General features: G+C 56.5%; 1 protein-coding gene across 2 annotated transcripts; it reads left to right on the top strand.

Moving 5' to 3' along the window:
• The first annotated feature begins 232 nt into the window (after window positions 1–232).
• Window positions 233–23,314, top strand: SLX9 (SLX9 ribosome biogenesis factor). 2 transcript variants are annotated; one of them, XM_061167445.1, is made up of 6 exons: window positions 233–476; window positions 3,734–3,842; window positions 10,530–10,598; window positions 17,716–17,866; window positions 21,851–21,916; window positions 23,004–23,314. In XM_061167445.1, the coding sequence occupies exons 1-6, from the start codon at window positions 339–341 to the stop codon at window positions 23,125–23,127; spliced, it is 657 nt and encodes a 218-aa protein (XP_061023428.1). In that variant the 5' UTR covers window positions 233–338; the 3' UTR covers window positions 23,128–23,314. The 2 variants fall into 2 exon arrangements, with proteins under 2 accessions (XP_061023428.1, XP_061023427.1); XM_061167444.1 differs by having other exon boundaries at window positions 21,848–21,916.
• Window positions 23,315–23,625: the final 311 nt, after the last annotated feature.

Genomic DNA, 23,625 nt, shown 5'->3' with positions numbered 1-23,625 from the left:
CACAAGCAAACACAATCGTGTACTTCCACACACTTGATCCCCTCCAGCATTATAACCCATCATTCCCCAGATCACACTGAGGCTGCGATTAACCACACCTGCCCCGGGCGGCGGGGCGGGGCCGAAGGCGGGACCAGGCGCCCCGGGACCCGGCCGTCTGCACCGCAGCCCCGCCCCTCTGTGGCCCCGCCCTACTCCTCTCCGAAGCCTAACAGCCGGCGCGGGCAGAATCGCGACTCCTCTTTCCGTCGGGCAGTCAGAGTGCCGGACCAGCTTCCGGCAGCGTGTGCCGCTTGAGCCCCGCGGCTTCCGGCCGGCTGTGAGTCTTCGCCGGGAAGATGGGGAAAGTGAGGAGCCTGAGGGCCCGGGTGCACCAGGTTGCCGTGAGGCCCACGGGGGAGGCAGCGCCCGCCCCCCAGCCCCCCGCCCGGGACGTAGCCCCTCTGCAGGCCTCGATTGGTGGAATCGCGGGGAAGGTAAGCTAGGGATACTGCGGGCGGTAGGGGTGGGGAGGGGGAGCGGGTGGAGGAAGGGGGCAGCGGGAGAGTCGGGCGCCACACTGTGCGGCCCCAGGGTCCCCTGCCACCCCAAAGCGTCTCTGCGGCCCCACGACTGCCCTCGGCGGGCTTTGCCGCACGGTCTGTGAGCCTTCCCGGTCCACAAAGTGTGGCCTCTGTGGACCGCCAGGCTCGGAGCAAGAGGTTGACTTGCTCCGCGTCTGGAGCCCTGTGAGGGAGAACCAGAAACCTTCCACCCCGACTTGTAGAAATCTGCGCGGAAAAGGTAGATACTCCTTTACGTCGTAGCTGCGCTCCAAGGAAAGGAAAGGGGATTCCCAGCGTTAAGGAAAAAAGAGAAGAGCAAACTGAAGAGATCATGCTGTACCCTGGAGCTGTCCCCTCCTCCCCACCCCCGGCCTCGGCGGTCCCCTCATCCCTCCCGGCACTGAGCAGCCGCTCATCTTTGCCTATGTTCTGTACATTTCACATGGATGGGGTCGTGTAGGTTTCCGCCTTTGCGTTTGTTTTTTTGGACTTAGAACAGTGTTTTCAGCGCTCACGCAGGTTGTATGATGTTTAACAATGCTTCATTCCTTTTTATGGTGGAATCACCTTCCACTGTGTGGTTAGGCCGTGTTTTGTTTATCCAGGTGCTGACCCTGGAGCTGCCTGGAAGCATTTACTGGTGTTTGTAGTCAAGGGGCCAGCACCTGGACAGTGGACAGATCCTCTTGGTTTGTGGGAACCGTGACTTTGGGTCAGTAATGCTGAAGAGAACAACCATGTTTGTTAAGCATTTGCTATGTGCCAGACACCTTGCATCTTTGTAACAGTCCCAGCCCTCATCTTGCAGGGAAAAAACTGAGAGTTTAAAATGAAATACCAAGGGCATTCAGTTGCTGATGGAGGACCTGATGTGTGATCCCAGGATCTGGCATCAGTGCTCTGGCTTTCATAAAACTTTATTGGGATAGAATTCATGTCATAAAATTTCATCCATTTAAAGTGTACAATTCATTGGGCATTTTTTAAAGAATATTCACAGATTTGTGCAACCATCACTACCAATTTCTGAACGTTTTTGTCACCGCAAGGAAATCCCATACTTACTATCAGTCATTCTGGCAACCACGAATCTGCTTACTGTCTCTATATATTTACCTCTTCTGGGCATTTCATATAAATGGAATTAATACGATATGTGGCCTTTTGTGTCAGGGTATTTTCACTGAGCATATTTTTGAGGTTTGTTCTTATAGCGTTATTTTCGTAGCACTTATTTTTCTGTTCTCATTCCTTTTATGGCTGAAAAATATTCCATTATCTGAATAAACCAGACCACACTGCATTTTGTTTATCCATTCATAAGTTGGTGGATAGATTGTTTCTAATTTTTGGCTCTCATGCTACTGCTCTCTACTAGTTTTCCTGTGGATTCGTGGAATGGAATTGCTAGGATGTACGGAATTCTAAGCTGAGCTTTTTGAGGAATTGCCAGTTTACTTTCCACGATGGCGGCACCATTTTACATTCCCACATTCCCACCAGCAATACGTGAGGGCTCCAATTTCTCCACATCCTCACCAGCAATTGTTGTTGTCTGTCTATTTGATTATACCCATCCTGCTGGATATCAGGTGGTATTTCACTCTTTCGATTTGCATTTCCCTAAGGGATAATGAATAATGTTGAATCTTTTTTTTCCTGGGCTTGTTAGCTGTTTATCTTTGGAGAAATGTCCTTTCAAGTTCTTTGCTCACTTAAAAGTCGTGTTGTTTCTTGTTCTGCTGAGTTGTCAGAGTTATATATTCTGGATACTAAACTTTATCAGATATATATGGTTTGCAAATATTTTTCCCACTTCAGTGGGTTGTCATTTTATTTTCTTGAAATTGCCCTTGGAAGCACAGAGTTTTTAATTTTTGTAATATCAATTTCTCTTGTTTTCCCTTGTTGCTTGTCCTTTGGGTGTTGTGAAATGTCAGCGTTTGGTTGGAAAGCTCAGGGCAGTCTGAGCAGTTTGGTCATGGCTCTGTCTCTTTGTTGGTATTCTCTGATGAGACATTGTCATCATACTTTCCTAGTTCTTTAGACATGCCCTCTTTCAGTCCTGTGGCAGAGATGAGGTCGTTGAGAAGTCCAACACGTGGGCCCCTCAGACACAGCTTCTGTTGCCTAGGTCTTGTTTCCAGTCTCTTTGCGTGTGTCATGCCCTGTTGTTCTTGAAAGCTGGCTGTCTTCGGTAGTGCATGTTAGCACTGACTGGGCTGATGTTGTTTGCAGGTCATTTCGGTTGTTCCCTGGCCTGGCTCAGCTCATGTGTAACTGAGTCCATTCTGCACCAGTGTGTACCCTGCTGTCTGCCGATTATGTTTTCTTGTTTTTATCTTGTAGCCTGGCAGCCTGAGTCAGCACAAGCCTCTTACTGTCAGATTGTGCTTCAGCCCCCACGGCCATAGAAGCCTTTGCCCTTTACCGCTGGATGCACCTCTGTGGCTGGGAGGCTGCCTTCACAGTTCAGTCTCACCTTCCTCAGGGACTGGAGGCTTTGCAAGTCCAGCTGGTCACTCCTGAGCCAGTGCAGCCTTGAGCTCACACTGCCTGCAGCCTGCCATGATGCTGCTTCCTGGAAGCTGCCCCCAGGCCAGGGCAGCTTGGTGCCTGGCCAGTGTCTGCTCAGAGGTTGTGCCTAAGCTGCTGTGTTACTGACGCCCCTTCCAAGGCCCCTGTCCTGAGCTTGGACCTGAATGAGGAGGCCGGGCCTTGGAGGCGGGGTCTGGGTTAACATGGTGTGCCGGGCAGAGTGACCTGGAGGGTTGTGAGACCTCAGTGTGGGGTGAATGTGATCAGAGACCCAGAGATTGTTGGGGGAGTGTGGAGGTGGTGGAGCAGCCATGAATGACAGGAAGAGTAATATGGTGGGAGGTTTGGGAGGAAACCTGGGTCCCCTCACGGGGGCTCCTGAATGTTGAGGTTGTGATTTGTAATTGTTACTGAGCCTGGGTCTGGTCTCAGGTGGTCCGGAGGCTGGAGCCAGGCCCAGAGGCGGGGGTTGGGGGGTGGGGGATGAGCTGAGGCTGCAAGGAGCATGTGACCTGAGAGGCCTGGGGTGGGAGGGGGGTGGCCTCAGGTTCCTCTCCAACTCCTGCTCTGGAGAAGCCAGGGTCTGGCCCTCTCTGAGGGGTCTCTGAAGCTGCAGAGCGAGCCTTAAGTCTCCCCTCTTGCCTCTTCAGGAGTTGGCTTGCGTGAACGCTAATGTGTTTGCTGGGACCACGATAGAACCCAGTGCCTTGGTGCAGAAGCTGGATGTGGAGACAAGGAGCGTCACCTCTGTCAGGAGAGGTGAGAGCTGAGAGTGAACAGGGTGGACCTTGGGGTGGGGAGCTTTCGGTGCAAGCCAGCTTCCACATGCTCATAGGCACAGGCCAGAGCACAGCTCAGGTCGGCCTGTGCACTTTATATGTATTTTTATTTATTTATTTGGCTGCTTCAGTGTTAGTTGTGGCATGTGGGATCTGGTTCCCTGACCAGGGATCGAACCCATGCCCCCTGCATTGGGGGCATGGAGTCTTAGCCACTGGACAACCAGGGAGGCCCAAGAGGTGTTTTTTTTATTAGTGGAAAGTTTTAAAGATGTGCTGAATAGAAATGGTTAAACATTCCATGTGCCTATCTGGCCTTCCGATGGTATAACATATTCTGTGTTCCCATCTCCTGCCTTCAGATGGTACAAAACATTCCATGTGCCCATCTCCTGCTTTTAGCACACATAGCACTGGGCTATTTTGAGGCAAACAGCATTTCCGTCAGGAGTCCTTTAGTCTGTATTTCTTGGGGCTCTTAAAGACATAAACGCCTACAAGGCTGTTAGCACACCTGAACACATCGGTTGTAATAACCTTATTGCAGATGAACAAAGTAGAAGGAGCTCCTGTCTTCCTGACTGCCTGAGTCAGAATCAAGGTTGCACTGTGGCCCCCAAACCCGTTTTCCTTCACTTTTGTATCATGGGGAGAGATCTTTCCGACTGCACGCCCCCCATTTCGGGCTTTGTGACACTGTTATCCCGGTGTCCTGTCTGGGCTGGTGCTGGAGCAGGGGGCAGCTCTCCTGCCCTGGGCAGCCACACCTCATCCGCTCTCGGCAGGTGAAGCCTTCATGCCTCCTATGCTAGCTGTGTGTTTACGGCTGAGCGATTGAGAGCGGAAGCGTCTTCAGTCCTGTTGAAGCACTCTGGCCTCCAGGGCAGGGCTTCCGGTGTTCAGCATAATTTTTCTGAATTTCCATGTACAGTCTGAACTGCTGCTGGAGTTGTAAGTTGTAGTTATTTCACAGGTATGCCTATGTCGAATGTTTCCCATGAGATTGTGTTGTTTGCGGCTTGGTTTGGATTTTTTTTTAAATTTCACCAGAGAGTTTATCCGAATCTTATTGCTATTCTTTGTACATTGAGACTGTAGGGAGGGAAGCCTTCTCGTCTCTGTCCTCCTAGATTCCTGGCTAGGACCCTGCAGGTTAGACTAAGAGAAAACAGATTAACAAGAGAAAAACAGGTCACTGCTGTGTGCAGGTCACATCCCGTGGGAGAAGCCTCCGTGACAGGAGCTCAGAGGCGTGGTGAGAACCTGGGCCTCTGGAGTGTCTCAGTGAGGAGCAGCGATGCTGTGGGCAGTGAACACGTGGAGGAAGGTTCGTGTGTGTAGCTCCCTGTGGTCCTGATTCTGGCGTCCTTGTGGCGTTAAACTTCCCCAGAGGAGGGGGCCCAGGCAGTCCTCGTCTCAGAAGCTCCCAGCTTGGGTCAGATGAGGGGAGTCGCAACCTGCCGGCTCTGTTGGCTCCAGCCCGAAGTAATCCAGACGCCCAGAGCGGTGTGTTTTCAGCGACATCTTCTCGCCCTCAGACCCTGCTGCTGCTTGGGCTGGATCCTGCAGAGCTCTGGCTGCCTCCTGCCTGACTACTTTCCCACGCTCAGGGGTGGGGATCGGGGGGTACCATGGGGACTTGCCATCGGGAGGGCAGGAAGGGTCTGGAGTCGCGGCCACTCAGGCCCCTTTGGTGACCCACACGATGTAGCAGTTTTTTGTGTTAACTGGTTCTCCTGTGGTTTGTATACTGGGCAATTTTGATCGCTTTTCTTAATCCTGACGAATTTTTATGTGTTGTGGAGGGCAGCTGTTTATCATTTTGGGCAAAAACTCTTCCAGGGTTTCTGAATTGCCGAGGGAGCTAGTCCTCCAGGGAGCTGATGTGTGCTGCCATCCCTGCCCTCCTGCGTGCCTCTGACTCTCTCTGTCTCACTATCCGTTGGCAAGTGCTGGGCACTTGGTGCTCAGCGTGGCACTCGGACATCTCACCTCTGTCCGGGGCTCGGGGGAGGGGCTGCTGAGTGGGAGGCTTGCATTCCTGCGGCAGCTGACAGACGTCCCCTCGCCGTGAGCCATGTCCACAGAGGCACAGCACGCACGGATCCCCACTTACCTGAGAGGGTGGGTCCCGCAGGGAACAGCCCGCAACCCAGCGCCTGCCTCTGACCCCCTGTCGTGGGACCTCCGTGTGGGGCTCAGGGGACCCAGAAGAGAGCAGAGCAGCCGTGCTGCCCCTGGCATCCCTGACGTGTGCAGGGAGTGGAGGCGACACGGGACTGTGCGTTGTTGGCTGCTGAATCTTGAGCGTTTGTTAACTGTATCCATCAGGTGAGCTGTGGGCCTGCTCGGGGCTCATCCGGGCTCCTTCAGCCTCACGTTGGTGAGGGACTGATGCACGCGCATCGTCTTCTGCGCAGACAAGGCTGCGGTACCCGGGGGTGGGGAGACGGGGCCGAGCTCAGAGCCAGTTCAGTTACCCTGAGCCTTCACACTGAGTCTGAGGGCTCGTCGAAAAGGCTGCACAGACAGCGTGGGCTGCCCAGGGAGCATGGTTGATCAGAAAGAGTGCGGTGTCACTTCGAAGTGGAGGGGACACTGAAATCTGGGTGGCATGGCCTGAAAACCACAGGGGTGCGTGAGGGGCAGGGAGAGAAAAAAGGCAGGTGTTTTCTTCTATGGGATGGTCAGGGAGGAGGAGGAGCCCCTGAGGAGAATGTCTCTTATGGTCCCAGGGCCTGGCACGCAGGGCCAGGAGGCAGAAGACAGGGACTGGCCGGCTCTTGGAAAGCAGTCTCTCCCAGTCAGAAGCCTTTTTTTAAATTAAAAAAAAATGTCATAATGTACAGAAAGCTAAAGGAGAATGACAGGAGGAGAGGGCCCAGCGCTCGGAGCTTAGAGCAGCAGGCTGTGTGCCTGTGGCCTTGCGGCTGGCAGAGCCCCGAGAGCCCCAGTGCTGAGAGTGGAGAAGGTGGGCGGGCGGCCTGAGGCTGCGTGCTCAGGAGCCTCCCGCGGGGGGTTGGGGTGATAGCAGGACTTTATTGCTATGTTGGGGTTCAGATGAGTCTGTAACTGTGGAATATTGGGAATGGTGCCTGGGCCTGGCCTTAGGATGGTGAAGCTGTGGGCCTGACCGGCCACATGTCCCGTTGAGTGGGCCTCCTCTCTGCTGGCCGAGGCGCCCGGTTCCCAGTGGCAGGTGTCTGTCGCCATGCCTCCCTCTGCAGCAGCAGACTTGCCTCCACATTGGCCCGTGCCCTGGCTCCCTTGGGTGCTGGGCCTGGCAGACCCCCCAGGTTTGAGCTGGGCCGGTGGCCAGGGCAGACACAGGTCGTGGGGAATGTGGTGTCCGGTGACTCAGCTCTGCTCATGACCTGCTGGGCCATGCGGGCAAGGTACCTGTCGGCCTGGATGAGCGTGTCCTCGCCCCGGACCGGGGCGTAGGCAGGGTACCTGTCGGCCTGGACGAGAGCGTCCTCTCCCCGGGCAGGGTCGCGGGCAGGTACCTGTCTACCTGTATGAGCGCGTCCTCGCCCCGGGCCGGGGTGCAGGCTGCTCCACTGCCCGCCTCCCTGGCCCCCGTGGTCAAGTGCGATGCCGCCTTGTGGTCACGTGGTCCCAGAGCCTGGTGGTGCCCCCCTCCCCGGGTGTGCTGTGCCCCCTCCCCCCACACATGTGCATGCACCCTCCCCTGCAGCCTGGACGCCGTGGGACTGGTGGGCCCCAGGGTAGGGGGGCTGGTGGGCCTTGCTGGTGGCATCTCCCTCACCTTTCACAGGGAGCTTTTGGGAGCCCTGCCAGCCTAGGACTGCCCCCACTTTTCCTTCTGATTTAGCCAGGGGCTCAGCCTCCTAGGGGAAGCACTAGGCTCAGGTGATGGGCCTCCCCACCTTGCAGACCGCCCCCGCCCACCACCAGCAGGACTCAGCTCTGGGTGGGGACTGGGAACTGGAGGGCCAGTAGAGGTCTGGGGCCCTTCTGGCTCCCGCGTCCTCTCCGCATGGGGTGCCACCCGCCAGTTCTGTTCTAGTTCTATATTCCCTTGCACTGCGACCATGCAGGAAACAAGTTCCGTGCTCTGCTAAGTGCCTGGGCATCCCCAGTCCTCTGTACCCTGGACTGGGCAGTCCCCACCTCTGGACTCAAGCAGAGGCGTGAGCGGGTGGAGGACAGGCCTGGTCAGGGACGCAAGAGCAGAAGGGCCAGAGAGGAGGTGGCTATGCAGTGTGTCTGCAGGGGCTCTGGGCAGAGGAGGTTGGGGATGTGACGGTGGTGAGTGGACCTGCTGGCCTGGAGGTCGCGGTGGAGGGACCGGGTTTTGGGGGCACCTGTCTTGTCTCTCCGGGGCTCCAGGCAGAGAGCTCTGCCCCTGACATTCCCTCTCTGTAGGTGAGCTCCCACTGCTGACCGGCCACCAAGGTCTCCTCTGAAACTCCCAGGCTGGTGCTCAGCAGAGGGCAGCAGCGCTGCATCTGGTCCTCAGGCCTGTCCTGCCTGGGGGAGGAGAAGAGGCTTGGGCAGGCTGAACTCAGGCTTTGGAGGATCTGAGCACCTCCCAGAGGGGCTTGTGATGATGAAGCTCCCTGTCGGACTTCCCTAACCTTTCCTGCAGCTGTGAGGCCAGGGTTGTGACAGAATCCAGTTCTCCTCACTCCTCTCCCCCTGCAACAGGAACAGGAGGCGTCCAGGATGGGAGGAAGCTGCCATCCATGCAGCCGGCCCTGGGCGGGGTCCGCTTTGGGTGGGAGGGGGCGGTGGTTGGCTCTCCCCTCGGTCCCCCTGGCCTCCAGAGGACGTGGAGGGGAGGCCTGGAGGTCTTCGGTGGGCAGCGGCGTGTGTGGGTCTGGGGGCTGGAGGATACCACACCGTCCTGGTCTTGGCTGTGGCACTGGTCGCCTGCTGTTGGAGGTGCTGTGGCGTCTGTGGCCGCAAGCTCTGCGCGCCTCCCGGTCTTGCTCAGGCACTTGCCTCCTTGTGATGGGGAGGCCCTGAGGGGAGGAGCCCCCCGCCTCCGGGGGCACCTGACCCCGACTGGCAAGGCCTGTGTTCTGGGTGCTCGACCTGCGAGTTGGAGGGCACAGGCCGCTGCGCTGGGCCTGCTGTCAGCTGGAGGCAGGGAAGGCCACCGCTGGGCTCATCTTGCTGTCGCCTTGTCAGGCCCGTTCTGCCTGACAGAGGGAAGCTGGGAAGGGCAGTCAGGGTCCAGCCCAGAGGACCCTGCCTGCATGGCATCAAGGGAGGGGCTGGGCCCTCAGGCCAGTGGGAGGAGGAGGAGCACGGATATCTCCCAGGGCCTCTTCCTGGCTCTGGCTGGGCTCTTGGCTGGTGCCAAGGGCAGGAACATTTGGCTGTGGCGTGGCTGTGTGAGGATGCGTCTGGACAGGCCCGGGGTGCCAAGGGGCCTCCAGGGCGGGTTGGAATCACGGTGCAGGAAAGCGGGTGGTCGCTGGCCTGCTGCACACAGCGCAGGACGAGGGTGGTCAGAGGGGAGACGTCGGCAGGAAGTGTCCAGCCTGGCAGCAGGTCCCTGCCTTCCTCCTCCTGGTGGGAGGGCCTCCTTCGGGCAGTGCCTTCGGATCAGCCCTGAGGTGGGGTTCAAGACACTGGGCTCAGGGCTCTCTAAGGAGCAGTGCTTCCCCGGGGAGGGGGCTGGGCTTTATCGGCCGTTCCTTCTGTCCCAGTGTTTTCACCTCAAGTGACACTCACCTGAAGCATCACTAAGATGCTCACGGTTCTGCAGCGCATGTTTCACAGCAGCTGACGTGGAGGTGTGCATTGGTCACCCTGGCTTCCCCAACGCCTGGGTTGGCATGCTGGGACCTGTTTCCTGAGTGTGAGTGGGGGGTCCTGGCTGCCGAAGAGGGGTCCTGGGTACTGGGTGGGGGTCCTGGGTGGTACTGGGTGATCTTGACCCACCGCCAACTTGCCCCTTGATCACAGGCTGCAGACTTAGCATTCCATCAGTCTCCATGTGTTGTAGACTCTTTCTCTTTGAGATGATTTCAAAATCTTTACAGGACTGGGGCAGAAAAGGTGGCTTCCTGGACCTTTGGGGACGGGTGTCCGGCATGAGTCTTGTTGTCTGAGGTCCCCACGTGAGGCCGCCCTCTGCCTCCTGCCACCGCCCTCCTTACTCAGCTCCTGTCCCAGACAGGCCGTCCTCACCTCGGCCCCACTGTGCAGCCCCTCTCCTGTCTCCCTGCCTGTGCACCTGTAGTCCGCTGACCGGCCCTGGGTGACTGACGGCCTTCCCTGCTGGGGATGAGGGGCCAGGGCGAGTGGGGAGGAAAGTGGGTCAGCTTGGGGCACGGGCAGAGGTTAGACATGAGGCTGTGGGTGTGGGCTCTGACTTGGAAAAGGGGTGGGAGCCCCGTGGGTGTCCGGGCTTCCCTGAACTGGCTGAGCAGTAGGCCACCCTGACAAGCACGTCTCCTCTCAGCTTCTACTTAGATGCCGGACGTCTGCGGCCACTGGATCTTGGAGAGTGCACCCCGCCTGGTGTGCGCGTTGTCTCTGGGGAGACCAGTGAAGGCCCAGTGCGCGGGGCGGCCTGCGGTCCCTGGTCCTGGGTGTCCCGCAGCCTCGGCCAGGCGCGGTGGCAGGCGCCCTGAACATAGGCGCAGCCTGGGCTCCTGCTCTTGTCCTCTCACGTGTGTTCTCTTGGCAGGTGCTGAGGCCAAGACTGTTCTGCCCAAGAAGGAGAAGCTGAAGCTGAGGCGCGAGCGGTGGCTTCAGAGTAAGCTTCCCCGTCCCGTCCCGTCCTGTTCCGCCCCCGTGGACCCTTGTCCTGGGCCGGCTCAGAACCCAGGCTCTGGGTGGTCTGGGCCCTGGAGGAGGCGGCCTGCGCCATGACAGGCAGATGGCCCCGTGGCGGTGGGGTGGCCCTGTCACCCGTGCGAGCGTCTGCACGGCCTTCCCTCACTCCCCACTGGGAGTGTCACCGCCTCTCGTGGGTAGAACGTCGCAGAGGGAGTGCCTGAGGGTCAGGTGATTTATGACACAGAATTTCTCACACCCCTTTCCCGGCCTGCGTGTGGCCCTCCAGGCCCTCCCCTGGGCATGCGGCCCTCGGGGTCCCTGGCAGAAGCTGCTGCTCTCCCACTGGTGGGGTCGGGGACCTGGCCTTCGCCCTCCTGTTGGGGCGCCTTCGCCTGCCTATCAGGGTGGGTTTCTTAGTAATTTTGGAAAGTGTACTTATTTGTCATGATGCTGAATATTTGCTGGTGTTTTTCTGAAGGTTTTCTTGTGAACATTGTTCTGTAGGTTTTTTTCTTACAGTTATCTTTTTAGTCTGATTTTGCTGACTTTTAAAACTACTTTGAAATATTTTATTATGTTCTCACACAGTTAAAATATGACCAGCATTATTTTTTTTCTTGAAGGTTTTAAAGAAATTATATGTCTAATAAATTAAAAATTTTTAGAGAAATGTATCAGTTTCTTCCATAATTGTTAATTTTAAGTTTCCCTTCAGTTTCTGGATGTGTCTTAAGGAAATGTCCATTCATGCATTTTCTTTTCCACAGTCTGTAGCATGGGGTTGTGCAAAATATTCTTTGTAAGATGGATTTGAAAAATTAATAGGCCAGGACCACTGGGCCCCTGAACGTTCTGGGCTGCAGTTCTCTGATGACGTTTAAGTTTTCTTCTGTGATGGTTGGTCTTTTTTTAACTACTTGAGCTAATCTTGGTCACTCACTCATTTTCCCATAAAGCCATCTAATCAGATTTCAGCCTTTATTGGCAGAGTTGCTGGTTTCTCTTTATTTAACCTCTACATCATTCTTTATTTATATCCCTTCTCTCTCTTCTGATTGATTTTGTCTTATCTGTTCCAAGAATGCCTGTCTTTAGTTGTCATCTACGCTTTCGTTTTCTAAACTGTTAGTTTCTGTTGTTTTAATACCCTGTTTTTGGTTTCTCTAGGTTTGTTTTAGTGACTTAGTCATTTATTTTTGAATGAAAGGCTAAATGTTAGCCTCTGACTATAGCTTTAGCTACAGCTCCCGAGTTTCTTCCACTGAGTGCTTTATTATGAAGAGTTGTGTACAGAAAAGTAGGAAGAATTTTACAGTGGACACCCATGTGCCCACCATCCAGACTTTACCATGGGTGCTTCACTTCTTTATCGCAGCTGTCTGTCTGTCCATCCCATCTGTCTGGCCCAGCCACCAACCCTTGTTTTAGCTGCATGTTCCAAAGTGCATTACAGATTGAGCACACTTTCTCCTTAGTAACTCTGCTAGAGTTCAGTATTTTTTCATGGTTCTTTTTAGTTTTTATTTTGAGGTGACGTTTACATGTGGTGACCTGGACCTTCAGTGTGCTGTATGGTGACTTGGGGCCAGTGTGTGCGTCTGCACACAGCCAGAGTCCTCTCAGGACGTGGACCAACCCCATCGCCCTTCCCAGGCCCCACCCCCAGAGGCAGCCACTGTCTGATCTTTTTCAGGTCGAGTTCAGGCTTCACTGCTCTGGACGTTGGGTAAGGGCAGCCTGTGTGTGTCTGGGTTCTCCTGCTCAGCTTGGCGTCGGGCTCGTCTGTGCCCGGTGGAGCTGTAGTCTGGGCCTGTGTGTTGCTGAGAAGTGTTTCCTTATGTGGACACGCTGTTTGGTATCCACTTTCCTGTGGATGGACACCTGGTATCTTTTCTCTTTTTAGCTGCTGTGAATAAGCTGTGATGAACATTCTTCACAAGTCTTTTTGTGGACATATGTTTTCATTTCTCTTGGGTAAACACTTGGAATGGAATGCTGGGTCATAGGGCAGGTGTATGTTTAGTTTTATAAGCAGCTCCCAGACGTTTCTCTCCCATGGTTGTGCATTTACGCCCCCAACAGCATGAGGGAGTTGGGGTTGCTCTGCAGCCGTGCCGGCACGCCTGTCCTGCAGTCCTGGCCGTTCTGCTGAGCACGAGGTGCCTGTCATTGTGGTGAATGGGCGTTTCATCTGCTGCTGCCCACTGGGGCGTCCTGACGCCCAGGGCTTGTTTCCCGAGGCTCCTGAGGGCTCTTTATTATCAAGTTCCAATAATATTTATTATCAAGGAATCCTCTGTCCTGGAGGTCAGTCTCCTCAGATGTGTTTTGCAAATAATTTTCTCCCAGACTGTAACTTGCCTATTTTCTCAACAGTTTTGTTTTTTTTTTTTTGCTGAACCGAAGTTTAATTTTGAGGACACTGATTTAGTCTTTTTTCTTTGCATGTTTAGTGTGTGTGCACGTGCATGCATATGTGTGTGCACGTGTAATGCACCTTGTTTAAGGAAACTGCCCACTCCCAAGACAGGAGGATAAATCTACCCTTCTGAAAACTTCATGGTTTTAGTTTTGATATTTAGATTTCTGATCCATCGTGATTTAGCGTTTGTCTGTGATGTGAAGCACTGGTTCAGGGTTTTCTTTCCTTCAGTTTCATCAGTGTTTGTCGTTAAGACTGTCTCCTTGTGCAGTCATGCTGATGTCTGGAAAGCTGACGCTTCTCACCATGGTTCTACTCACTGACCCTCCTCGGTTCCAGGCTGTTGAAGCTGCAGCTGTGAAGCAGGTACTGGGGTTGGACAAGGGAAGTCCTATGTCTGTCCCTCTGTTTCAAGACCTCTTTGGGTGGTCCAGGTTCTTAGCATTTCCATGTGACTCTGATCACGGGCTTGTCAACTTCTTAAAAGCCACCACCACCACCTGGTGTAGCAGTGACCTATAGATCATGTATGGCTCTGAAGCCAAACCTGAGTTCAGAAGTGCCATTTTAACAATGCTGGGTCTTCATCCATGAACACTGTAATTTCTCCTTTAATCTTTTGTTGTTGTTCAGTCACTAAGTTATGTCCGACTGTTTTTGACCCCATGGACTGCAGCATGCCACGCTCCTCTGCCCTTCACTGTCTCCCAAAGTTTGCTCTGACTGATGTCCATTAAGTTGGTGATGCCATTCAGACATCTCATCCTCTGTCATTCCCATCTTCGCTTGCCTTCAGTCTTTTCCAGCATCAGGGTCTTTTTCAGTGAGTCAGCTCTTCGCATCAGGTTTCCAAAGTACTGGAGCTTCAGCTTCAGCGTCAGTCCTTCCAGTGAATATTCAGGACTGATCTCCTTTAGGATGGACTGGTTGGATCTTGCTGTCCAAGGGACTCTCAAGAGTCTTCTCCAACACCACAGTTCAAAAGAATCAATTCTTCGACATTTAGCTTTCTTTGTCAACCAACTCTCCCATCCGTACACAACTACTGGAAAAACCATAGCTTTGACTAGATGGACCTTTGTTGGCAAAGTAATGTCTGCTTTTTAACATGCAGTCTAGGTTTGTCATAGCTTTCCTTCCAAGGAGTAAATGTCTTTTAATTTCATGGCTGCAGTCACCATCCACAGTGATTTTGGAGCCCAAGAAAGTAAAATCTGCCACTGTTTTCTTTTTTCCCCCATCTGTTTGTCATGAAGTGATGGGACCGGATGCAATGATCTTAGTTTTTTGTATGTTCAGTTTTAAGCCAGCTTTTTCACCCTCCTCTTTCACCTTCATCAAGGCCTCTTGAGCCTTTTTAGCTCCTCTTCACTTCTGCCCTTAGGTTAGTGTCATATGCAAATCTGAGTTGTTGATATTTCTTCTGGAAATCTTGACTCCAGCTTATGATTCTTCCAGCATTTCGTGTGGTGTACTCTGCATTTAAGTTAAATAAGCAAGGTGACAATATACATCATTGTCATACTCCTTTCCCAATTTTGAACCAGTCAGTTGTTCCATGTCTGCTTGTACTGTTGATTCTTGAGCCATATACAGGTTTCCCAGGAGACAGGTGAGGTGGTCTGATATTCCAGTCTCGTAAGAATTTTCCATAGTTTGCTGTGATCCACACAGTCAAAGGCTTTAGCTTAGTCAGTGAAGCAGAAGTAGATTTTTTTATGAAACTCCCTTGGTTTCTCCATAATCCAACGAATGTTGGCAATTTGATCTCTGGTTCCTCTGCTTCTTTGAAACCTAGTTTGTACATCTCCTTTCATTTAAATTTTTCTCAATTTCTGTCATCCCCGTTGTGTGATTTTCAGAGTAGAAGTCTTAGATTTTTTTTTTTTGATAAGCTTATTGCCAGCTCTTTATTAGCTTATTGCTAATAGTTTTTGAAGCTATTATAAATGGAATTCACGAAAGTTTCATTTTCCAGTTTTTACTATGTATTATTATATTATCATTTATTAGTTATTATTAACTCTGTACCCTCTGATCTTGTTAAAATTGTGTGTTCTGGTAATTATCCTATAGATTTGGCAGAATGTTTTTCATAAACAATCATGCTACAATACTTAAGATAGAGACAGTTTTACCTCGCTTTCCAGTCTCTGTTTTATGTCTTCTCTTCCTACTGCAGCGGCTGGAGTGGGTGAGGATTGTTTCTAGTCTCTGGGGGCCAGGGGCCCGTGGTCACTGTCCTGTGAGCCTGCTTTGCTCAGGGTCAGCAACCACAGACCACATTGGGGCATAAAGCCGGTGGTGCTCGCTCGAGCTCTGTTTGTTAGGGGTGAGCAGATGCGGGCAGGGAAGCAGGGGGCACCAGGGTGGACGGGCCCTCCGGGGAGCTGTGCCTGACCTCTGGGCACCGCATGGACTGCGGTCCCCGTTGGCACGGCGGCAGGCTTGAGGCGGCGGGGAGGAGCTGCATGCTCACGTCGCCCTCCCCGGACTTGGAGTTGCCCTCACCTGGGCTCGGCAGGGTCAGCGTGGATCTGCACCGTTCCTTCTGTGGCCTGCTTCACCAGAGACTGTCTCATGTATGTGAGATGCGGTTTCTGGTAGATGGTCTCTGATTGGGGAAGTTCTTCCTGTTCTTGGTTTCACTGTGATATTTATCCTGAGCGGACAGTGAATTCTGTCAGCTTCTGTGGGCACTTGTGGTAACCTTGGCCTTTCCCTTTGAAGCAGCCACTGCAGTGGCCCGCCGGCACGTGTGCTTGTGTTGTGCCGTCCTTGCGCACCTCAGATGTGTCCTGGGTGGACCCCAATGTTACTAACCTAAAATGCTGATTTGCCGGCTCCTCTGTAGGCAAACAGGTGTCCTGTGTCCTGCTAGGAGCCAGGCCTGTCCTGCTGTCTTTGGTCCCCTGCAGCTTTGGTGCTGGGCCTGCCAGCCAGGAAGGGAGCTACCTACCTGTCCCTTCCCCTGCCTGACCCCCCGACCCCCCACTCCGCCTGGGTGCTGGGCTCCCAGGAAAGAGGCCCCAGCTTGATGAGCTGAGTAAATTGCCCTGGCAGCATGGAGAGCCCTGGATCGTTGCCTTTAAATCCTGGTGTCCCAACACCGAGGGGTGGCCTGGGCCAGGGCCCAAGGACCCGGAGGAGGGTGGTCTTTGTCCCAGAGCCCAGCTCTATGGAGTGAGGTGCAGGCCCCTGGACTCTGGCAGCCTCCTTGTGGCTGGGGCAGGTGTGTCCTGCTGGGCCTGTCTGGCTCGCCCTTGCTGGGCTTCTCTGGGCCTTTGGGGGTGACTGTGAGCTATGAGGAGCTGCTCCTGCCAGGCTTCCCAAGTAGTCAGTTTCTGGAAATTATTCTCTTCTGGAGATGTCTGTGAGCATCAGCACACACCCCTCACATTTCACACACACCTCCTGCACTCGGGGTGGGCTGTCCTGAGTGTGTCCAGCCCCCATTCTCCTGGCCTGCCCTGTGTCTGGTGTCATCACCGCTCCCCCGGGCACCATGCCCACCTCCATCACCTCTCGCACCTGCCCTAATGGGCAGCTGGGCGGCCACAGACCCACGTCTCCTTGGAAGGGAGAGGTCCCCTGTTGGGCCCACCTGGGCCGCTGGCTGTCGCCTCTCTGCTGGCTTCTCCTGGCCCCTCGGCTGCACTGAGTCCACCGACTGCTCATCAGGAAGGTGCTTCCACTTTTTTTAGAGGAGATTCAGAGTCTGCAGCTGGTTATTTATAGCCCAGTAAAACTCGCACAGTAGGGAGGCGGGGAGCGTCTCTGCTCTGGTCCAGCCGTCCCAGATCCATCACAGCCTCATTTCCCAGCTTTTTAGAAGCAGAGCTTTTTTTTTTTTTTTTTTTAAAGGAATCTAATACAGAACAATTAACAAATCACTTATCACAGATTCAGGCAGTCTCCTGGAGCAAGGTCTGCATACAGACTAATGAGCTGGCAGGTCCACACACCACACTGTGGAGACAGCGCACTTGAGAGCGTGTTTTATTAACAGTTTCAGAATACACACCACTTTTAAAATGGAATTCAGATCTCGAGGCCCTTCTCTGTGTGGTGGCCACAGCCTTGCCGGCCAGTGGTGGCCTAACCCCAGCGGCTCACCCATGGCCCTGCCCTCCACCTAGCAGCCCGGACCTGGGCCCTGTCACCCTGTCTCTCTGGCCAGTGCCCCTGCCCCTCCTGACAGCCCCCACATCGTGCAGGAGCCCCCTTGAACCCCCCCTCCTGCTTTCCACCTGGCTGGTGTTGGGGACCCTTCACTCTGTCACTGCCTCCCATGGGGACCACTTCTCTTTTCTGGGTGCATCCCCAAGAAGCCGACTGGGGGGCAGAGGGGAGGGGACCAGCTGCTCTGACTCTGCAGGCCCCTCTGTCTGCCCACCCCTCCGCTCACCCCCTCCTCCAGGCCTCAGGGCCCTGGGCTCCTCAAGGGCAGCTCATCTGCCTGCAGCCCGTCTCCCCAGGCTTGTGATTCCACGGCTGTCTCCAGGATTAAGGGGAGCAAATCCCTTGGGCTGCACCCCTCTACCCCCTCCCACCCTGGGTTTCCGGCCAAGCTCTGGCTCTGCAGGCTGGGAGCCGGGACCCCCTGCTGCTGAAGTCCATGGCCGAGCACTTCTGGGCCCTCTCTCACTGACCCTGTGTCCACCTTCCTCAGAGATTGAAGCCATAAAGCTGGCGGAGCAGAAACGCAAGGCAGAGCGGAGGCGGAGGGCTACGGTGGTGGTGGGGGACCTGCAGCCCCTGAGGGATGCCCTCCCTGAGCTGCTGGAGCTGGAGGCTGGCAGCCGGCGGCCCCCCACCCGACGGTGAGTGTTGTGTCCGCAGGAGAGGCTGAGCAGCAGGGTGGCCGGGCCGGGCACCGACCCTGCAGGGGCCTGTCTTGACTTGGGACATGCTTTTCTCAGGCCCAGCCATGAGGCAGGGGCCCTGGGCCTTCTCAGGAGTGGGTGCCCGCTGGCGCGTGGACGGCACTGTTGGTCTCCCACAGCCACGCCCCTGCCCCAGGCTGGGCCGTGCTCCTGGGGCTTGTCCTGCTCCCCTGGGGCCCGGTGCTGCAGAAGAGTGTCCTGCTCTGCACCAGCCAGGTGTGAGTATGCCCGGCTTCAGGACGAGTGGGGAGATGGAGTCCTTCCTGTCCTGTCGTGGGTCCTGGACCTTCACCATTTCCTGGGTTGTCTTTGATTTTGTCTTTTTGAAATAATTCTTTTTCCTGCCGAATACCCCTCTGAGGAGGAAGGATTGGGGTGGCGGGCGACAGGCTCAGGGCCCCTTGGCGGCAGAGTTACGTGGTCAGTTCTAGCCAGTCCAGGATGGGTGTGCCCAGAGTGTGGGGTCCAGATGAGGAGTGGCCATCGGAGCTGAGGTTTGGCGATGGAGCTGGAGCCTGAAATGCACATTCCATTCCTGGTTCTTGAACAAAAATGTGACCCGGTCAAGCGTCCTCACACTGCTTGCAGTTTTCTCATCCAAAAAATGTGCTTACTCCCGGAGGGGCGAGAGCCACACAAACACCGCCTGCAGCCTGAGGAGGACCGGGAGGCTGCCGGGGGTGGAGGTGGGGGGCGCTCTCCCGGCCACTGTCACCCCCGCCCCCAGCTGCCTCTTGGCACCAGGAGCTGTCTGCCGAGGTAAATGTTATTCTAGAGCAGAGTTTGATGATAGAGAAGTTGGTGGTGATGCCGAGAGTCACACGGCTCTCCTCACGTCTGACATCAGCCCGTGCATTTGTCACAGTCAGGAACCAGCTTCATTCATAAATAAGTCAGCTAAAAGCTCAGTCTGTTCAGACTCCTCAGTTTCCCCTGGTGACCTTCTGCTGCCCCAGGGCTCCGGCCAGGCCCCCACGTGACATGCAGCCATCATGTCCCCTCAGCGCCTCTGGGCTGGGACAGTCTCTCAGACCTTCTTGTCTTTAACGACCGTGGCGGTTTGGAGGAGGAGCCAGGCGTTGTTCAGGACGCCCCTCAGTGAAGACTGCAGAGCGGAGGGCCCTCAGCACGTCCCCGTCCAGGGTGAGTGCCATCATGTGACCTACGTGGTGGACGCTGACCGTGGTCCCCGGTGCAGGTGTGTCCATCAGATCTCTCCACTGTGCTGCCCCCACCTCCCCCCGTCCTCTGGAAGGAGGTCGCTGAGCCTACCCCCCACCCGAGGAGGGGGTGCTCCCCTGCCCTGAGGACGGGGCCGCTGCAGAGCCACGTGGAGCCTCCTGGTTTCCATCTCTGTCACTTGTTCATGTCAGGATGGCCCCGTGGGTATTTATTTATTTTATGCTTCGGGCCGTGATCCAGTACGACTCTGTTCTGTTGCTGAACTGGCTCTGGTGCTGGCCCTCGGGAGCTCCTCAGCTGGCTCCGCTGTCCCCCCCGACACTCCCATCTGCGGGGGCTGTTGTGTTTTGTTTCTGAGTACTTCCCTTCCTCGGGCACAAGATGCTCCAGGCTCATCCAGGCATTTCCTGCTCCTGTCTGAGAGTCAGTGTTCCTCCAGGGAGTCCAGTCCCTTCCGCAGGAAATGGTGTAAGAGACCACGACCTGGGTGCTGATGTCTGACCACGACTGGGGAGTCCTGGCCCCTCTCAGCAGGCTGGGGTCCCCAGGACCACTCTTAGGCTTTGTGATTCCCACAGGAGACCGTTACACTCACAGTCACAGTTTATTATGGTGGAAGGATGGAGGTTAGAGTGAGCCGAGGGAGGAGGCATGTGGGGAGGGCCCAGGAGAGTCGCCGCCATGGGTCCCATGGGGGCAGCACTGCAGTCTTGCCCAGGATGGCAGGGACCCCGCCGCACTCGGCCCCAGGGGATGGGCCACCAGGCAGCAGGCTTTGGTCCCTGCACTCCAGTCTGCCCTCCTCCCGCTGGCAGGGTGGGGGTCTGCCCCGGGGGTCTGCTGAGCCAGCTGTTTGGCCTCTTCCTGCTTCCTGAGGGCAGGGCTTCCGGAGCCTGGTACAGGAATGGTGCAGCTGGCAGTGACTTCGGGTATGCCCACCCTCCCCCCGGCATCAGAGTTGGGCAGGATGTGTTGTGGGGCAGCTTTGCGCCCGGGAACCCGGACTCCAAGTGCCTTGCCTGGGCCCGGTCACCTGCTGGGATACCCCAGCGGAGGCCCTGGGCTGCCCCAGGTTCGTCCCAAATCTGGGTGGTGTGGGGAGAGCTCGAGGTTCTGAGCAGGCCCAGTGGGCTGTTGGGTGTTCCCCCTGACAGGTGGCACTGCCCAGCACTGGCTTGGCCCCCAGGCCCCTGGAGAGCCTGAGGGGCCCAAGACCAGAGCAGGTGGTGCTCTGCCAGTGGGCTGCGCTCACCAGGGAAAAGGGTCGAGTCTGGAGAAAGTGGTTCCCGCAAGGTCCAAAGGTTGTAGAGGATGAGAGCGGGGGGCCTGACAAGGGGGCACCTGACCCTGGGAGCCGGTGCCTGTCAGCAGCTGGACTTTCTGGACCCTGGGGCCTCAGGGGATCACCCACCGGTGCTGTGGATTGAGATGAGAGTCCAATTTGGTTTTGGGCCCCAGTCCCCTTGGGGTGGGTGCTACAAAGGCTTGTTCACATCAGAGGGGGAGGGACGGGGTAGCATAAGAGCCCTGAAGCTGGGAGCCACCTGGGCTCACTCACATCCCCAGGGACTGGGTACCAGCCGAAGGGAGCCTGTCAGGACAGCACTGGCCTGTCTTGCAGTCGGGAAAACAGACTTTTGCTGGAGCAACTTCCCCAAGGGTCACCCAGGGCATTTGGCACCCAGAGCTGCAGCCCCCAGTGCTGGCAGGGCCAGGGTCCTCCTCCAGCTCCGTGGTTCTTGGGAGTGGGCAGCTGCATCAATTTTGGCAGGAAGGTCTCTATCCACTCTGTCCATTCTCAGTGCGCTCGGCCCTGCAGCCAGAGCTAGATCCGGGTGCTGGGTGAGCCGGGGGCAGGGAGGGGCAGGACCTGGGCTGGTGTCTGGTGTGAATGTCCCCACCCTAGGCCGCTGGGATGAGCACAGGGTAGGTCAGTTCCCTGTGCCCCCACGGCCTCTGGGAATCCACTCTGCCTGCCTTTGTCCACAGTGGAAAACCCCATCAGGGAGGGCCGTGCCATTCCCGTGAGCGGCCTTCCAGGCCCTGGACTTGTCCTGAGGCTCGGGTGAGGGTCCTGCCTCTCCTTGTCACGCTAGGCTGTCCCTGGGCCCTGAGGGGACTCCCAGGGGTGTGCTTGCACCTTGGGGCCCTTGATTGTCAGAGCAGGAAGAGGCTGTGTGAGGCCTTCTTACCTGAACTGGACGGGGATGAAGATTCAGGGCATGAGGTCCCCAGGCCTCCTGACCTCCCAGTACGGAGGCGCCACCTCCTGGGTAGGGGGTGCGGCTGGGGGAAGGGAGACCCAGGCCCACTGGATTGGCAAGGGTGGGGCCTCCAGGGAGCTCAGTGGTGGACAGGGAACCTGCTCCTGGGTGGACACAGAGAGAGGGGTCAGTGGTGAAAGGAACAGGGCCACAGTGTCTTGGGGCTGACACTGGGCCGGAAGGGGGCTGTCCTAGGGGTCTGGAGCAGGAGGGAGTCGGGATGGAGTACCCCCAGAGCAGCTGAGACCAAGGAAAAGAGGGAACATGAATAAGAAATGAGGGCTCCTGGTCTGGAGGCCAGAGTTAGGTGTTGTCTCAGGACTCACAGGTTTTCTGGGTTACTGCTCTGCCAGGTCCCTTCTGCCTTGGGGCACCTGTAGCCTTCCAAGCCAGCGGAGAGCCCTATGTGGACTGTGGCCTCCAGTTGAGACTCGAATGTGGGCCATGCTGACCCCTTTCTCTGTGTCCCCAGCAGGGTAGCCAGCAGGCCCCGGCCCGCCGAGCTGAGCCGGATGAGCGCCGTGCAGAGGCTCCAGCTCCTGTGAGTACCGCACCCCTCCTCACCGCCCCCTCCCACACACAGGACGCCCGGCGTCTTACCTGCCTCCACACGGCCCATCCAGGGCTTCCCCCACCCGAGCCTTGGTGTGCTGGGGCTCAGCCTGGGGGGGCGTGGACGACCTGTCTCCAGGGACCAGGAAGCCCCTTCCCCCGGAGTGCTGAGGGCAGCTGCTAGGTCTTGGGGGACTGCCCTTGGGACCCAGGTCCCAGGCATCTTGGGAGTGTGGACACCTGGCCAGTCAGTCAGCCATCCGTTGGGATCTAAAGTCTCTCCGTTAGCAGCACAGAAAGCTGGGGCATGGTGTGGTTTGGCCTTGTCTTTGGTCATGCACCTGTGGAGGGTATAGGCTGGGCTCTCCACCCTGCCTCGCCAGCCCAAGGCCAGGGCTGTCCCCACGACAGTGCTGTGAGGGGCCTGCCGCCCTAAGGTTCCAGACCAAGTCACCTCAGTCTCAGTGGCAGAGATGTTGTCCCCAGAGGCACCTGCCCAGGTCACCCATGGCTGTGCTGGGCTGCACGGCCGAGGTGTGAGCTGGCCCTGGCACCTTGGGGAGGTGACGTGGCCAGCTGAACTTAGGGATGGGCACAGAGAGGCAGCCCCCCCGTGGACTCGAGGGCCCAGGGCCTTCTGCGGGAAGGGTGGGCCCACTGCAGACCCCCATCACCACGGGGCCCGGAGCCCCTGCTCCTGTAGGACCAAGCTGGCGAGGTGCTGCCATGTGAGGTTTTGTGTGTGCAGGGCGCCTCCCGCCGCCTTAGACAGCAGCTCCTTGTCATAGTCGTGGTGGTGGAGGGGCCTGTGTGACCACAAACAGGCCCCAGGGCAGCCCCTCCCTTCCTACCTGAAGTGCCCCCTGCCCCAGGCCTCAGACCCCTGCCGGTCCCACACCCAGACCCACCAGGCAGAGTCTCAGCCCCACAGCCTGCCTCACACCCCACCCCATCTAGCTCTGGACCAGCACTGTGCTGGTCCCTCCCTGCGGGGTGGCTGTGCCGAGGCTGGCCCTGCGGTCGCTGGCTGCTCCGCACCCACCCTGCCCACTCACCTCCGCTCTCCTTTCTTGCAGCGAGGAGGAACGGACGCGGTTTCAGGAGCTGCTGGCCAGTCCGGCCTATAGAGCCAGCCCTCTGCTGGCCATCGGGCGGCAGTTGGCCGAACAGATGCAGCTGGAGGGTGGTGGGCAGCCCTGAGCCCGCGGGGCGTGTGAGAGCTGAGGACACCCACGAGGAGGTGCCCAGGGCTGACTTGGCCCTTGTCCCCAGGGATGCCAGCTGCTTCCTCCGCGACACGGCTATTGTGCTTGTCACAGACGGGAGACAGGCAGTTGACACGGGAGTATTATGATGACACATTTATTTTTGCAATAAAAACAGTGCTGGAAAAGCCAAGGTGTCCATGGAACTCTGCCCGCCCCACAGGAGGTGGTGCGGCCACGCGGCCGGCCTCCTCCTTGCTTTTCTCTGTGTTCTGGGTCTGTGGGCAGTGACTCGCACACGTGTATCATGTTAGACCAGCCTACTGGCTTGTCCTCCAGGGGCTCCAGGCTGACTGTGGCTGGATGCGGCTCGGCCACCTTCTCGCAGTACCCTCTATCAGGGCCTCTGACCTCTGCCCGACACCAGGACCTTCTCCTTGAGCTCACCTGTGGGGGACGGGGAGGTGTGGGGCGAGCCCGACCCTGCCGTCCT

The sequence above is a fragment of the Dama dama genome, chromosome 19 (assembly GCF_033118175.1).
Source record: "Dama dama isolate Ldn47 chromosome 19, ASM3311817v1, whole genome shotgun sequence".
NCBI classification, from domain to species: Eukaryota; Metazoa; Chordata; class Mammalia; order Artiodactyla; family Cervidae; genus Dama; species Dama dama.
This window is presented reverse-complemented; position numbering and strand designations above follow the sequence as displayed.

Bases quoted from the DNA above. Each gene is read 5' to 3' on its own strand.
- SLX9 (XM_061167444.1), top strand. From the start codon at position 339: ATGGGGAAAGTGAGGAGCCTGAGGGCCCGGGTGCACCAGGTTGCCGTG. The intron at 3,843-10,529 runs GTGAGAGCTGAG...TTCTCTTGGCAG, and splicing joins CGTCACCTCTGTCAGGAGAG to GTGCTGAGGCCAAGACTGTT. The intron at 21,917-23,003 runs GTGAGTACCGCA...CCTTTCTTGCAG, and splicing joins GTGCAGAGGCTCCAGCTCCT to CGAGGAGGAACGGACGCGGT.